This window comes from Telmatherina bonti (genome assembly GCF_933228915.1).
Source record: "Telmatherina bonti genome assembly, chromosome: 17".
Taxonomy (NCBI): Eukaryota; Metazoa; Chordata; class Actinopteri; order Atheriniformes; family Telmatherinidae; genus Telmatherina; species Telmatherina bonti.
This window is the reverse complement of record NC_136615.1, coordinates 19,865,014-19,880,566: the sequence shown is the minus strand read 5'-3', so window position 1 is coordinate 19,880,566 and position 15,553 is coordinate 19,865,014. Positions and strand designations below refer to the sequence as shown.

General features: G+C 39.6%; 1 protein-coding gene across 1 annotated transcript; it reads right to left on the bottom strand.

The window, feature by feature from the left end:
• Positions 1-3,579: 3,579 nt before the first annotated feature.
• Positions 3,580-14,157, bottom strand: LOC306768078 (protein FAM222A-like; the record flags this gene model as incomplete). Its single annotated transcript, XM_079256297.1, has 2 exons — positions 3,580-4,931; positions 14,028-14,157. 2 exons carry the CDS (start codon positions 14,155-14,157, stop codon positions 3,580-3,582), a joined length of 1,482 nt encoding a protein of 493 aa, XP_079112423.1.
• Between the last annotated feature and the right edge of the window lie 1,396 nt (positions 14,158-15,553).

The window sequence follows — 15,553 nt, the reverse complement described above, 5'->3', positions numbered from 1 at the left end:
CAACATGTGACAGTGTGAAACAGCAATAGAGCTGAACCCTTGATGTGAGACTTAAGACCAACATATTTTGGAAGTTTTTTTTTTTTTTTAATTTTTCCACAATTAAATGAGTATTCCTGATGAGAACGATATGTTTTATGACATTGCACAGAATTTTAGAAAAATAGTCCATGTTTTTCTTGCAAACTTACATTTTTAGCCATGTATGCCACCTTTTAGATCATCCACCTATTCTTGCCTCTAAAGTTTTTTTCATTTCCATTTTGACCTCCTCCAGGCAGCGTTACTTGCAGCTCCCTACAGATCAAACTTCCTCAAGGCACTGTCTAAAGGAGAGGAAGTGAAAGAGGAGGACTGTCTGTCAAATGTGCGTCATTTCCTGGTAAATTACACCGCCACTGTAGATGCCATCTATGAGATGTACGCAAATCTGAACGCAGAACTGGATTACACAGTTTGATGTAGCTGGACCGGAGACGCAGGCGGCATCCCAAATCCAGTTTTTAAAGTGTTTTTGATAAAACTTTTTTTTTCTTCTTCAGTTTGGTATTTATTCCTTTGATTATGCCTTCCTAAATATTGTGTCTGTATATCTGATTTTCAATATATGCTAATGCCTTAATTTTAAAGAAAGGTTGTTGCTGGAATAGCTTTGTTTTTTGTATTTAATTCCATGTAATTGCAAAGTTGTTTACAGTAACAGTGCAGCTTTCCCTCTAAACAAAGATCATGTAACTGCAGGTGCTTTTCATCAGTGATTTTCATCATGAAAGAAATAGTTCTGTAAATCTAGTCAATAATGGAAGCGATATACATTCATTTCTTACATTCATTTAAATTTCTCTGCTTTCTGAGCCCCGCAGTTACCTTCACTGTTCTTGGAGGTTTTATTGTTCTTTTTATAACACTGTGCCTTCGAGTGGTTAAATTAAAGCAGAATCATTTTAAAGAAAGTTCCACATTTATGTCTTTGAAATTCTTTTTAACCATTTGTTTTTTCCTCTCAGGCATTTCTACCTATTTGAGTCTTTAAATATGAACAATAAGTTTAATTTGTTTGCAGTGCTCTGTGGCCTTATTGCATTAGAATTGCAGGGCATTTATTTAATTCAGAAAAAAAGTTAATTTCCGTAATTGTATTAATAAGAGTCACATTTTCACAAATGAATATTGTATTTATTCTATTTAATAATTTGTGCCTAAATTTGATGTTAATTTGAACTTTTTAAGCAGGGAAATAAAAGAAACATCCACTAGGTGGCGGTATTTACTTATTGTTGTGGCAATATATGAATTGATTGATATTAGTATTGTTATATTGAAAGGGTAATTCCAGCTTCTAATGATTGTTTTTGAAAATCACTTCAATTTTAATGAATATTGGTTCTTCTGAAGAAATATATAAAGACAACTTGCGGCTCGTTTCCTTCATACTTTAAGGGCAAATCTTTCATCCACATGTATGCTGATTTTCCACATCAGCCATCCTCTTCCTCTGCCCACTCCTACTTATCTGAAGTGTGTCCCAGAGGCTGGACTAGCTCTGGTTCCTCTCCCAGAGGAGCCTGAGCTAATCGTCTCTGAGAAAGAAGAACATGTCTGTAATCCTGGAGGTATATCAGCGGTTCAGCCTGATAGGGAGGCAAAACACAATACACTAAAGACAGCAACTCATTTGCAACAATGGCTCAGTGAAAAAGCCACTGACCTTTCACTCTGACATATTTGTTATCTGAAATGAGGTCATCAATTGGTATTGCAGTCTTACTTTGCTTCTGTTTCCATTATTCACATAATCTGTTATTTGCTTATAATAGGCTGCTTAAACTAGCTGTGCTTTTTATGTCCATGGTGATCTGAGCTATGCTGCTGCTATCGCATTCAGTTTATGAAGCAACATAAAGAGTGCAGCCAGACACATAAATTAAGATTTGAAATGTAGAAACAGGGTAACAGTCAGCCTGTTTCTAAAATATATGTTTTAAAGAAAAATGCAATATCTCAAGGAAAAGGCCTGCACATTTCCATTTACATATGTACTTTGAAGTATTCAATGGCTTCTGCCTGAAGCACTGCCCATCCATCTGCTCTAACATAATTCACAGTGATAAGAAAATTAGCACTTTCAGCTTGCATCATTTATAAAGGAACACGTCCAACGTGTTTCAGCCAAGGATTGCCTAACATCACATTACAGAGCTGAAATCTTGGTGAAACGATGGATGTTACCAAAATGATGAAAAAGAAGGACCTGCCTGGTGGTTAAGCTTTAAATCCCTCTGCAATAGAAGGAAAAAGAAATCAGCTTTACACAACCACTTTATCATTCATGAGTATAATGAGGCAGCATGTTTGCCAATAACAAATCTGAATGCATATTAACAAAGCATTTGCTGGGTTTAGAAAATTTAATTTACTTGACAATCCTTATTAAGAAGAGACTTGAAAACTGGGAGGACTAAGGTCATACATTGCAAAAAGTAGTTATTTCAGTCACATAATTCATGGAGAGAGCTCACATGTTCATATATAATAATTGCACTTTTATAATCATAGCGACAGTTTGCCATATAACTCACCAGGCTGACATAAATAAATAGCATTACAGAACCGTTGCAGACACACAAAGAACTACTCAGTCACACATCTCAAACCATCAGAGATAATATAGCCCTACATAGAAGACACTAATAGATTCAGGCTTCCTGCTCTCCAACATGGCACTCTATTACACAAATCTCACAAAGCAGTCACTTTCCAGAGAATATCCATATTTCATTCAAGAGAAATAAGATTTAAAAATGTTTAAAAAAAAAAAACAACAACCAGAGGACACATCTTGCTTGGCCTGAATGAAACAGTGCTGATTTGGATATGCAACAGTCCAAACAATCTGAGCTGAGCGTGTTGACACGAGATCAGTTAAGATGTTAAAACACATTACAGTAAAAAGATATATGCATTTGTATGCTCACCCCCACACCCCCCTACAGTGGACACAAGTGTTGAATCATGAGGAAAAAAGCTGAAGGGTACCAGTGAAGTGGGAGAAACAAAAATTCACAAATCAATCAACAACCAAAAGTTCAGAAAAGAATCCCACTCAAATATTTTTGCTAAAAAATATACAACAGATGCACAAAAACTATTACCAGAAATCCTTCTTGTATATATATTTTTTGTTTGTCAGGTTCCCCCCTTAACCAGCTCTGTTCTCCGTGTTTCCATTCTTTGTAAAGATCTACAAAAATCACTTAGAAAATATACAGTAAATAATAAAAATCCAAGTGCGATCCGGTGCTCAGCTTCAGTGTCAAATCAACAACAGCGGTCATGTTCAGCGGCCATTAAAGATATAAAAATAAAAAGGTGAGGAGTCCGGAGCATAAACCTTTATCTCAAGTCATGATTATCGTTTTTACCTTTTTCAGGCATACGAACACAAAGCCTACAAATACATGCACAAACTAAAAAGGCATATCTTTCTCATAGATGTCTAAACAGATACTTCCATTGTCTAGAAGAAAAAAAAAAAAAAGTTTGTCTTCTCTGTGTCCCACAGCGAGGTTGCGCCTCGTCTTATCTGTAGACGGGTAGCTGGATGTGGGCTTGCTGCTGGTGCTCCAGCTGCTGAGGCATCCCCATGGCTTCGTATCCACGGCCCAGCATGCGCTCTTTGATGCAAGGAGGGTGGATCTCACTGATGAGGCACTCCAGAGACTGCAGGCTGCTGCTGAGTACTGCAGCGTGGCACAGGCTGAAACTAGGGAGCCCACAGGAGAGATTTTGGTCTGTGCTGAAAGCCTGGGAATGAGGAGGAAGAGGATGATGAGGAAGAGGAGGCGGGTGGAGCTGTGGCTGGTGGTGGTGGTGGTTTGTCTGGAGGTGGGGGTGATCTCTAGGCCTGGCTGTACATGTACCCGGTGCCAACACCTGAGAGGTATAACAGTCGCTGTTAGGGTTGTCCCAGAGAGGAGCAAAGTACTGTCCAACCGTCCGCTCCCCTTGCATGGCAGTGCGACTCAGAGAGGAGCTGTTGACTTGCTCCATATTTCCATGGTGGCGTCTGTATGATAGCTGTGAGGAGCATGGTAAAGGGAGGCAGGTTTCAGGAGACTGGCCAACCCCAGCTTCTGCTCCTCTGTGCCCCTGAGAGCTGTTCCTTACGCTGTACATCCTCACTGCTCCCTGCTGATAGGGCTGCTGCTGCTGCCACACTGTGTAGTCTCCTCTCTCTAAATATCCAGCTTTGGCTGTGTCTGCACTCTGTGTAGGTAGCACTGCCCCCGCGAAGGCCAGACTGCTCTGGGGCGGCACTCCCAAAACAAAATCTGAATCTGAATGCGCCACCGCAGCCACAGCCTGCAGCGAGGGGCTGGCTCGAGCCTCTCCCCCCAGCTGCAGGGCCTGGCTGTGAGGAACCCTGCTCATCTGCCTCATCAGGCTTTGAACCTCTGCCAGCTCAGACTGGGGGGCCAGGCTCTGATCTCCAGAGGCCATTCCTGCGGTAGAACAAAGAGTTTCATTGGGTACATCAGGGGGTTTACATGAGCTTATATGATAGGCCTTATGCCCATGTCTGACCGTGTAGCCGTTATTCACAGGATTATTATACGGAGCCACAGAAGTCTGGGAGTTTGCATGTTTAGTCCTCTTCCCCTCAGAGGTTTTCACAACACCTTTGACCACTACAGAGGCTTTGAGAATGGCTAGTAAACCTTGGTAACCTCCAGAGTGTGGATGCGAGTATGGGCTGTAGTGTTGGCCTGTGGTGTCTAAGCCATTGACAGTCTTGTTAAGCTGTTTATGCTGTGGCACGCGCACATCAGACGGAAAGATTTTGATGGACAGTGGGCTGTTGGCAGTTTTCTGGGCAAAAGCATCCAACTCTGCAGGAGATGGATACCGAGAAACCATGGAGGATGATTCGCCTGAGAAGAAAGCAGACAAAACGAAAAACAATTAGAGAGAGATCAGAATACATGCAGCCAAGAAAAGTCCTGTGTTTCTGTTGTTTTTTCCCCTTTGCAGTCTCAGACCTGTTTTAGGACATAATGGTGGACATCAAGTGGTCATAAACTAATTTTTATGGAAGGATATGCCTTCGGCACTGTTTGATCTGCGTTTCATGAAATTAATTCAGACTTTGTTTAATACAGAACTAGTTTACGCAGACAAATAGAAAGATTTAAAGTAAGTAAAGAGATTTGTGTGTGTGTGTGTGTGTGTGTCCAATAAGACATTTAACCATGAATCCATAGTGAGTAAAAGTGGAAGGGATTCTGTGGAAAAAGACTCCAGTCGAGTAAACAAATTCACAAACAGTCTAAAACTTGTGACATTTATGAATAATTCACTGACAATTACACCTAACAGTTGCTTATGAATGCTTATGTGTTCTGATATTTAGAAACCACTTCATTTTTCTAATATATTGTAAGCTGAACTATTTGTTACCTGTTGTCTGACACATAGACATGTCCAGCTGGCTGCTATTTCAAATGAAGGATCAATTTCTTTGCTGAGTCATAGCCGATGTTTGTGTGGATGTGTGATAAACAAAACATTGCATGCTGGTGCCATCAAGTCTGAGAAGGAACATTTTGGCGACAACAAAGGTGTTAAATGTAGTTCAGACGTTATGTCTCCTTTAAAGAGAATGTGGATTACAGTTTCTGTAACTTTACAGGTCATTCGTGACCCCAACTGAATGCAACTCATGGGTCTAGTAATTGTTCTCCACCGTTCCCTGATGTTTACAGATTGTTGTTAAAAATGTTACAGAGGTAAAGATTACCCTGTCCTGATTTTTTTAAAAGACATTTTTTTTGCCTTTAAATTGACAATGAGCTTATACTTTGCATGAAATAGTGAACAGTATCAATATTAGCTTGCTAAATCGCTGCAATATTCTGTTTTTATTTACATTTGACATAAAATCTTACCTTAAATAATTCAATACGATCACTTAAAAATTGTTAAAATAATTTTAAAAAATGTCTGCATTTAGCCTGAATAACATTTCCAATCATCCAGCCATCATCAGCTCCTGCAAATTTTTTTCCCCCCACTTAATGCTTTTATAAAATATACAGAATCTTCTGCAGAAACGCATAGGAAAAACTGTGCAGGACATGCTGCTGGAAAAAAGAGACCATGAACAGCACTACTGATTGAAATGTGTGCAGCAAAGCAGACAGGACAAACTAAGATTGGATTTAAACACTGTTGTTCAGGCTATTTCATGGCTGCTTAACTCCTGGAGACTTTAAAGAAAAAGGAGGTGGAATAGACGCCTCATTTAAAAAACAATAAATCACCTGGTAGAAATTACAGCCACCTTTCAGAGTGACACTTTTATGGAATTTCTGACAGAGAAAAGAAAAAGCAGAGAAATTAACCTGGACCACACGTTAGTAAGTGGAAATCACAGCAGGCAAAAGAACAAGGCTGTAATCTGCAATAAAGGGCAAAAAAAACCAAAAAAACCCCAAAACAAAACACTTCATTTCATTTTCAATAACAAAACCAATTTCAGCCATGCAGGGTGGGGGGGGGGGCTTGCTCGTTGTTCCCATTTGAAATTGATTTGGGAGTTCATTTCATTTCAGGCCTACAGTGAGCCTCCCGACTGTGAAAATGAGTCAATCTACAAGATCCACCTCGCGAAAGAAATAAATTGGGTGTTTAAAATGGAAGAAAGAGGTAAGGTGGAGTGTTCAATTCATCCAACAATCTCCCAGCGGAGCAGAAGGAAAACGCGCCATGGTGCCAGGAGCATGAACGAATTCTGGAGAGAAATACAACAAAGCAAAACACTGCTTATTATGTATCACAGCGTAGTTGCTGCTATAGAAAACAATGACATCTGGGATGTTGGAGAGGTGTTTGTACTGTATACAACATCAAGATGTGAGCTCGCTCTTCTCTGGTTTCCCATAATCTTGCATGTGAAAAAAAAAAAAAGAAAAAAAAAAAGAGGTAACAGGAAAAGCCAGCTGTAATAACAATTTCTGGCTTTTGGCTAAAAATGTATTATTCATGACCATAAAAGATAAGAAGGAAAAGATCATAACCACCTGAAAGGAGCTTAGATGACTGGAAGCAATGGCACATTTAAAAATGTAATGACTCTTTGCATCACCACACAACAGGATTGATACCATTTTTTGTTTCTGCCTCTGGGAATGTTTTTGCAATTACCAATGGTAGATAATTTGACTAAACAGTTCAAAACCTGACATTTTAACCATTTCTTATTGGGTAAAATGTGAACGCTAAGCCCTTCGTGGTGTGACTGGCTTGCCGCTCCACAAACACTTCAAACACTTTGAATGCTAACACGTCTTCACAGGGTGTCTGATATTGTTAGTCCACAGATTACAGCCCTGTCAGAGCTACGGAGACACAACACAGCTGCACTTCCAACTGCGGCTGCCTTAATGTGGCACTATGGAAACCTCATTAGCAAATAGGCACTCTGCATTCACATTTATCATCTGAGCACCACCACTGTGTGACATACCGCACAAAAAAGGTAAAAAAATAAATAAATAAAATAAATAAAAAGCATCACTTTTGGTTATACAGATAGAACTCCCTATTACTGCTTAATGTGAAGTCACATCTGAAATCAGCATGATCAGCATTAAAATAGTTCTCAATTACAGCCAGAGGTAAATATCTCAATCTTGGGGAGTTTAATAGTAATCAGTGGTGTTAAATAGCACTAAATTGCAGCACCATACTGTGGTAAACTGAGCACCACACGGGATGTTTGCATGCTTTCCTGTAGCATGTGGTAGCTGTAATGGAAGCAGATCTTGAAGTCATTCTTCACCATCTTCAAACACATTTTAATCGGGAAAAAAAGTTCAGTCCTAACTAAAAAATGTGTGGCTTATTTATAACAGTCTAGCACAGAGATAGCTCAAATTTCTCTCTAAAGTTGTTCAGGAGGCACAAGCCTGCTGCATAAAGGCTGCTTTCCCATGCAAACTCTCATCATAAGGGCTCATAAATATCAGTGAAAATGCATGAATCATCACTTCTCTAATGCGAAATAGAAAAAAAAAGACAAAAGATACTTCCAAAACATGCCGCTCCTACTATGACAATTTGATAACCTTAGTAATTAGCTTTACAGTAAAATTATATGGAGATAAACAGCTTGGAAGTTGTTGCTCTGATCTTAAATGAAAATCTGAAAGGTGTCTTAGAAAACCACTGCAGCTTCCCAACATTTTTATTAGGTTTAACCAATCTTTTGTTGCTTTTTCACAACCAGTGATGTGTTTGCAGATGCAAGTATTTTACTGAGCAACTTAATAAAAGCCCTAACAACTGTGTTTTGATGATTAGATGCTCATTACTCAATGAGGTCAATCTCTGGCCTTGATGCTAAAGTATGCTAAGCAACTGCTACCGGCTTTGGAGAGCCTGTCATTATGCTTGCTAATTTATTTAGCTCAACTAAAATATTAGAAAAGTCTACATATACCCTGCAATGGCAGCGCAAGACTGTCTGGGTGGTGCTTTCATAGTTCTGGCTTTTATGGGTCCACCTGTGAAGGTGTGCATAAAGTACGCCAGGTTTGGTTTGTAGCCTTATACTGGGTTTTATTAATAAATCCAATACTTTTAACTCTTGTGTAACTGCTAGTTTATAAACTGGGCTGAAACAGACTTGAGGTAGAGGGATTCTGTGATCATGAACCCAGATCTCTCGAAAACCAAAGTAAATCCATGTGAGAAAACAAGTCTTTGCTTGAAGTGGTCACAGCTTATTTACATTTGCATCCTGTGGTGAGAGATCACAAGCATTTCTCAGCAGTAAAGGATCATAAATAAGAAGAAAATGCAAAAAAAACAAAAAAAAACAAACAACTTCCTTGTGGATGCAATTTTGTTGACCAATGTAAAGACATTAATTAATTAACTCTCCAGATGGTCGACCGTAAGCCTTTTTGAGATGTTTCTAAAAGTTTCTTTACTGAATGGGGTTGTATTCACACAACAGCATGCAGTGCTGTAAAATAAAGATAAGAAATGAAAACAAATAATAGGCTGTTCACATGACAACAAGGAAATGGCAGCTGCGTGTAGTGAGGTAAGGAATGACAGGAAGATAATTAGCAGTCTGACCTTAAGCACTTTATCAACCTGAACCTGCAGCCTGCATGCAGTATCTCTCCTCAGCCCTGACAGCAAGCAGAGGCAGCACAGAGAATAACAGCAGCCTCTTTTTTTGGGGGGGCAAACAGCAGCCTTGGCCAAACCCATCATGCAGCACTTAAAACATTCTTTAACCTTTCAGCATTTCCTTCAGGGCTGACTGAGGTAAGCCACACAGGACTGAAAACCTTGATTGTATTTTTATTTTCCTTAAAAATGAGCAGAATGGCAACGATGTGTGATGCAGCAAGAATCCAAATCAATTGGAAATGGCCATGCTTCAATGTTTTCTTGACTCAAATGGGTTTGACGCATTAACCAGGCTGCTGAACTGTTATGGCACCAAGCAAAACTGGCACACTTTCACAGGAAACACCTAATCCTGATTTCCTCCTTCCATGCAGGGGACATGCTGGGAAAGAGAGGATTGAGGGAGGAGGGGCTGCAATTACAAACCTCGAATCAAAACTATAAACCTAATTTATTATATGGTATGTGTCTTTGTGTTCCAAGCATTAGCATGAAAGATATAAAGGAGCAATAAAACGGCTTTTAATCATGCAGTGATGTATGTACACTCATGGTCTTTCAAAACCTTCATTCCACCCACATACAGTACCATTCAATGCTTTCTGCCACTTTAAACTGGCTAATCTTTTTCCCGTGGTCACACTTGAAGCCATTTCCCCCACAGATTAGAGTAGAGACCTCATTGTTTTGGAGCAGTTTGAGTTAATCACTAATTTATGGGCAAAATAAACCCCAGAGGCTGGGCTGAAACGGGAGTTGGACAAGCTTATTGGGTTTCCAAAACAGCGGCTTCCAACCACTTCATACCCAGAGGGAGAACATAAGGAAACAATTACAATGACTTCTAGATACGATTCCCACATGAGATAAAACTAAAATGTATCCGCACACATTGGCAGAGCTGCCAGGCAAAAAAAAGCCCACAGGTCTTTGATGTTAATGCTAAGGACTTATCTCGAACACTTGGGCGAGATAACTTGTTTACTTGTGTCAAATCCTCAGCAGGAACATGGCACTGAAAACTGGCAGTTAATTACAGAACAACACATCTCAGCAGGCATAAATACTTGTTTACCACCCCAATAATCCTCATATTTAAAATACTCTGGTCTACCTTAATAACTAGACACCAAGCTCGGTGCACACACAATGCATTTAACACCCATTTCTCTGTTACCATGACAACCTCTTCCGCGCACCCAGTTGGCCCAATAAGCCCAGTCATTAGAACCATATAATTAATTGGTCCTGCCTTCATTCATCCGTTAGAGACGAGCCTCTCTGATCGACTATCTGCCGCTTTCTGCCGGAGCAAACAACTAAACTAGCAGCTCCAGGGGTCTCCGACTAAATGAGGGTCTTAAGGGGAAAAAAAAAAAGATTCATTTTTTCAGTCTTTGTTGTTGTAAAACAGCCAGAGGAGGAGTCATTTTTTGGATCTCCATCCCTGGAAGTGAATATTTCCATATTTATTATCTACACTGATAATTTCAAGAGACTGATCGTAGGTTACTTTGGTCTGGATCGCTGTCAAATCCTTCATGACAGTGTCCGCTTCCTTGATAAGAAGCAAAAGAAAGCTGCTCAGGTGGTCATCCACCAATCAGAAATTTGTGGGTTTGATCCCAGGCTCCTAAAATTTGCATGTGGAAATATCCCTGGGGATCATGCTGAATTTCACATCACATTCAGCAGAGTTCATGCTCTGAATGTAAAGAATAAAAAAAAAAAAAAAAACTCTGTGTGTGACTGCAGCTTTGGTCAACCTCTCGAAAACTCACATACAGTCACCCCCAAATCTATTCATTCCTTCCCATTAAAGAACAAAAACAGCTTTCACTGAAATAAACTAAAAATGATGAAAGTATTAATTAAAAAAAGAAAATAATTGTTTTTTTTTATTTATAGTACAATAAAAATGTATTTAAAAAAAAAAGAGTAAACAAACATGATAAACTCATACAGTTTATGTGACTCATAAAGCAGTGTTTGTTTAGCAATCATTTCAATAAGGTGTTTTCTGAAACCTCTGAACCTGTTCATCATCAAGGCAGACAGTTTTTGTTTGTTAATTATCATTTTTTCCAACTCAATTTAATTATAAAGCAATGTTTTATTTCATTAAATTATAATTTAGCAAATTTTTATTCATTATTACTTTTTTTCAGTCTCGTTATTTGCATGACTATTGTGAATTTAGTCTTTTCTTTAATGAAATGGTATAAAAACATTCGAGGAAAACTGTGCAAGCGGTCCATTTGCTTTGAATCTGCAGCCGAGCAACAGATATGACAGCTGATTTCACACCGCAGTAGGACACAAGTAGGAGCCATGTGCGCTCAAGTTCCCCTCACACTAGCGTCTCTATTCACGAACTTTATTGGTAAACACACTAAACGAAAGACACAGACACTCATTCACCCTCTTTTTCACATGCCTCCCTCTTTCCATGTCAGCAGCTACTATATGGACGGTGCTCCCAGAACAGAGTAACCTCAGGGTTCAACACTTAGCTATGTGTGCTTGAGGAGGCTTTGGCGAGTTCTTCTATGCACTAGTGTCATTACTCATTTGTTTCTGTGCCGCTTGGCCCAGCTTGGGCAAAGTTTCGCCTCTCAAAGCCAGCCCAAGCACAGGCCAGAAGCGTGGGAAAAAAAAGCACTCCCGGCCCCTGCTTTCAGGCTGAGATTGGGGAAGAAGAGCGCAGTTCCTATTTGTTCTTATCCTCATAACTCTCATTTCTCAGATATATTCACATGGGTCGATGCAGCTGAGAGAGACCAGGAGAAAGAGAGCGCTATCGTTTCTAATCCTTCCATTTACTGATAGCTAAAAATGGAAATGGCTTTAAAAAGCACAGCAGTGGCTTAACACTGTCCCCATTTAATTTGATCCAGCACCGGCTTATTTAATGAAGAAGCCTGGACCACACAGACTGAGCTCTCATCAGGAGTCTGGTCCCTGTGGCTGTGCTCAAAATGTCAGAGTAGAGCTGGAGGGTGCTGCACTATGCACAGTCGCAGTACATAAAACTCAAGAGGGGTGGAGGCCCTGCAGGTAAACAGGATGGCAAATACATCCCAGGTTCTGCCTGAGGCGAACTAGACCCTTCTGTTCCAACATTTAGCAGACATGTGCTCCACTGTTTCCCAATTAATACTTAATAACAAAGAGGTATTTTGCCTGGGGATACGAGAGATGAGTTGATTGACCATCAACATTTTTCTGTAGTTGGATATGCACGGCTTAGCTACAACTAAACAAAGAGAGAGATTAATTATCCACACAGTCTATTGCAATAAAAGTGTTCTTGCTCAGTTTTGGCTGTTTAAAACATGATTGTGTGGGTACTTCACAAACCCCCCCCCCACCACCACCGACAGTCCTGTTAGGCTTGTTGCACCTGTTGGATCACAACAGCTTTTATGATTCTTTTAACTACAGTTTGTGAGGTTTGGTGCCTGCAGTAAACTACAAACACGGCCCCATTCAACCTCAACCTGAGAGGAAGTCCAATTATCCAGCATAAGTGAAAACGCCTGTGTGAATGTGCAGGTGTTAGGTGCAAAAACCTGATTATTACTGCATCATTAAACCTGAAAATAACATGATGCTTTTTCCACAAGAGGCATTTAAGACAGTGGAAGACATCCTGCATAAGAATGAGACATTAATGGAAGCAAACCAGACACACACTGGTGGAATAGCTAATATCTCTGATCTGCAGACGGATGTGCACAATTGCAATATGGAATAAGATAAACTTTCCATGTCTAGTGTCTATTCCTCTGTCTCTTTACACCTATCCTTTTTACCTTTCTGTATTACTGTTGTTTTCCTCCTTTTTGTTAATATCAGAGCTAATAAATAAGAATACAAATAAAATAAAAAATAATTTGAAGCATCAAGGTAGCCAAATATGCAACATCCTTCCCTTGGTAGAGCACATCTGTCAGGCACAATGTGGCACACAAATCACAGTTCTGCATGCAACAATATCCTTCCAATAATTCCACTTAGTTTGCAGAAACTTCTCTTACATAGGTGAAATATAACATGAGCCTACCTTAAAAGAATGACACAAGATATATGGTTTCATACTCAACAGATCAAGGACTAGAATGCAGAGACCTTAAATACTCAAAGCTATTGTTTTTTTTTTTTGTTTTTTTTTACAATAATTAACAAGTGAAAGAAAAATAAATTAAATCATCTCTTTAAGGCCAATTGCAATAGGCAATTCGGATCCTTGCACAAATAACACAAATGTAGAGAAACCTGCACTATCAGACAGGATCTAAATCTGCAAACACGCTGAATGTAATCATTTAATTGAAAGAATCTAATCACAAATCCCAGGCCTAAAGACACCCACCTAACCTTTTCAACAAAGGCAGCGTAATCAGTCAAGATGAAGGTCAAACAGCACTGACATGAACACACAAAACGCGAGCATCGTTAGTAGCCCCTGTGTGGGAGAGTTGATTAACTCGGTAATTTCAAAGTCCACTTTGACCTGCCTGCATTTTCACTGCAGGAGCATGTTGATTACTGACCCAATTAGCAGGCATCATCATCAAGAGGCTTGTTATTTGATTCAAGAAGCTTCCTGGTAGCGGAAATCAAAGCTAAAGCTATGCATATAAATCTTTAAGTGTACCTGGAAGCAACATTGTTAGAGGGAACATGACCTTTACAAGGAAAAGGAGAATTGAGATCAACATTTTGTAGCAATCTTCTTTGTGAATCAAAACTTGTAACCTGTGTAATTTTACACTGATATTAAACTATGCCATGTGTCTTGGGCTGTGTGACAGGCTTACCTTTGTGGGTGCATGGCTGCAGTGGTGGTACTGGCAGCAGTAGCGGCGGTGGTTGAACATCAAGGCTTTTGGGTGTGCACGCCAAACTCTGGGATGAGAAGTTCTGCCGTCTCTGGATACAGGCTAGCATGATAGTTCAGTGGGGCTGCACGCAGCCTGGGTATTCCTGCTAAAAAGAAGGAGAAATAACAGGTTTTGGAGTGTGCCGATATTTTTACTTTTAAATAAAATGCTGTTTAAACCAAAACTGAACAGCTCTCAGACATTGCACTTACAGACAGCCGGGCTATAAGCTATATGATCACCTCCACCTGCTCACATTGACAATGTTTGTCTATATTTAGCATGTCAGCAAAGCTAGCATTAGCCAATTTGCATGTGAGGACAGAAAGTATAACTAAGCTTGATGGGAATGTCATTAGTCGTGAAGGTTTAGAGGTAAATCGGGGGATTACCAGAGTTATACATAATCATCCCCATGACATCACTGCTGTTCCATACTTCATGGCAATCAACCAAAGAGTCAATAAGAAAGGAGGAAACCACAAAATGCTTGTGTCGTTTTCATAAAAGTAGAGGATTTATGCTCTGGAGAACATTTGTTTGCAATCCATCTACCACCCTATAGATGGTATCTCAGTCTGGATCATATATAAAAATAAGAGACGGACACAGCCTTAGGGTTTGAAGAATGAATTCACTACAGAGCGCAATCGATATGATCGCTTTCTAATGGTGAGCAAGGAGCAAATCTTTTGTCAGAAAGAGAGAGTGAGAGAGAGATAAGGCTCTGCTCTAACCAGCATGATGGTTAATTTGTAAAGTGTGTTGTTTGGTTTTAACAGTTTATTTATTGACTGATTTGTTAACAGTAGTTTTAAAATTGTGAGTTAAGCATTTAGCCATGCTCTCTTGGTCAAGTCGGAGCCATTAGTGACCACAAGTGGATACAGCTACCATAGATTCAGCTTCACAAGCCATCAGTTTCTCTTTAAGCCAGACCCCTGAACTGACTTTTACATCTGCTCTATAGAAAATTATTTTCCCATTAAAATAAACAATGAAGCGTCACATGTTTTAGGGTGCTGCTCCCATTTAACTACCAGTTAGGCTAACCAGCTTTAGATTAAATTCATATGTTCATTTAAACTCATATAACAAACATCAGTTTGATGCTGTAAAAATATTAAGCTTGCAGGTAGAGAGCACTAAAATCCCACAGGAGTCTGCCTCCAAAAAACGCATTTTCAACATTTTATCAGAAGCAGACATAAATATCTGCAACCACTAGGTTTTTTTTTTTTTTTTTTTAAACCATTTAGATTCAACTTCTCTTTGAACTGCTGAGACTGGACATTTAAGAAAGTAGAAGCTCTTAATGATGACTCCATCTCCTTCGCCTGCTTAGTTGTTATGATGGCTCTTTCCTATTATCAACCTTGCTCTGTCAGTTGCGATCACGCAGATCATTACTAACCCTCCTGTAGCCCCAGGCTGTGTGTTGAAACACTAACCAGCCCAGAGAC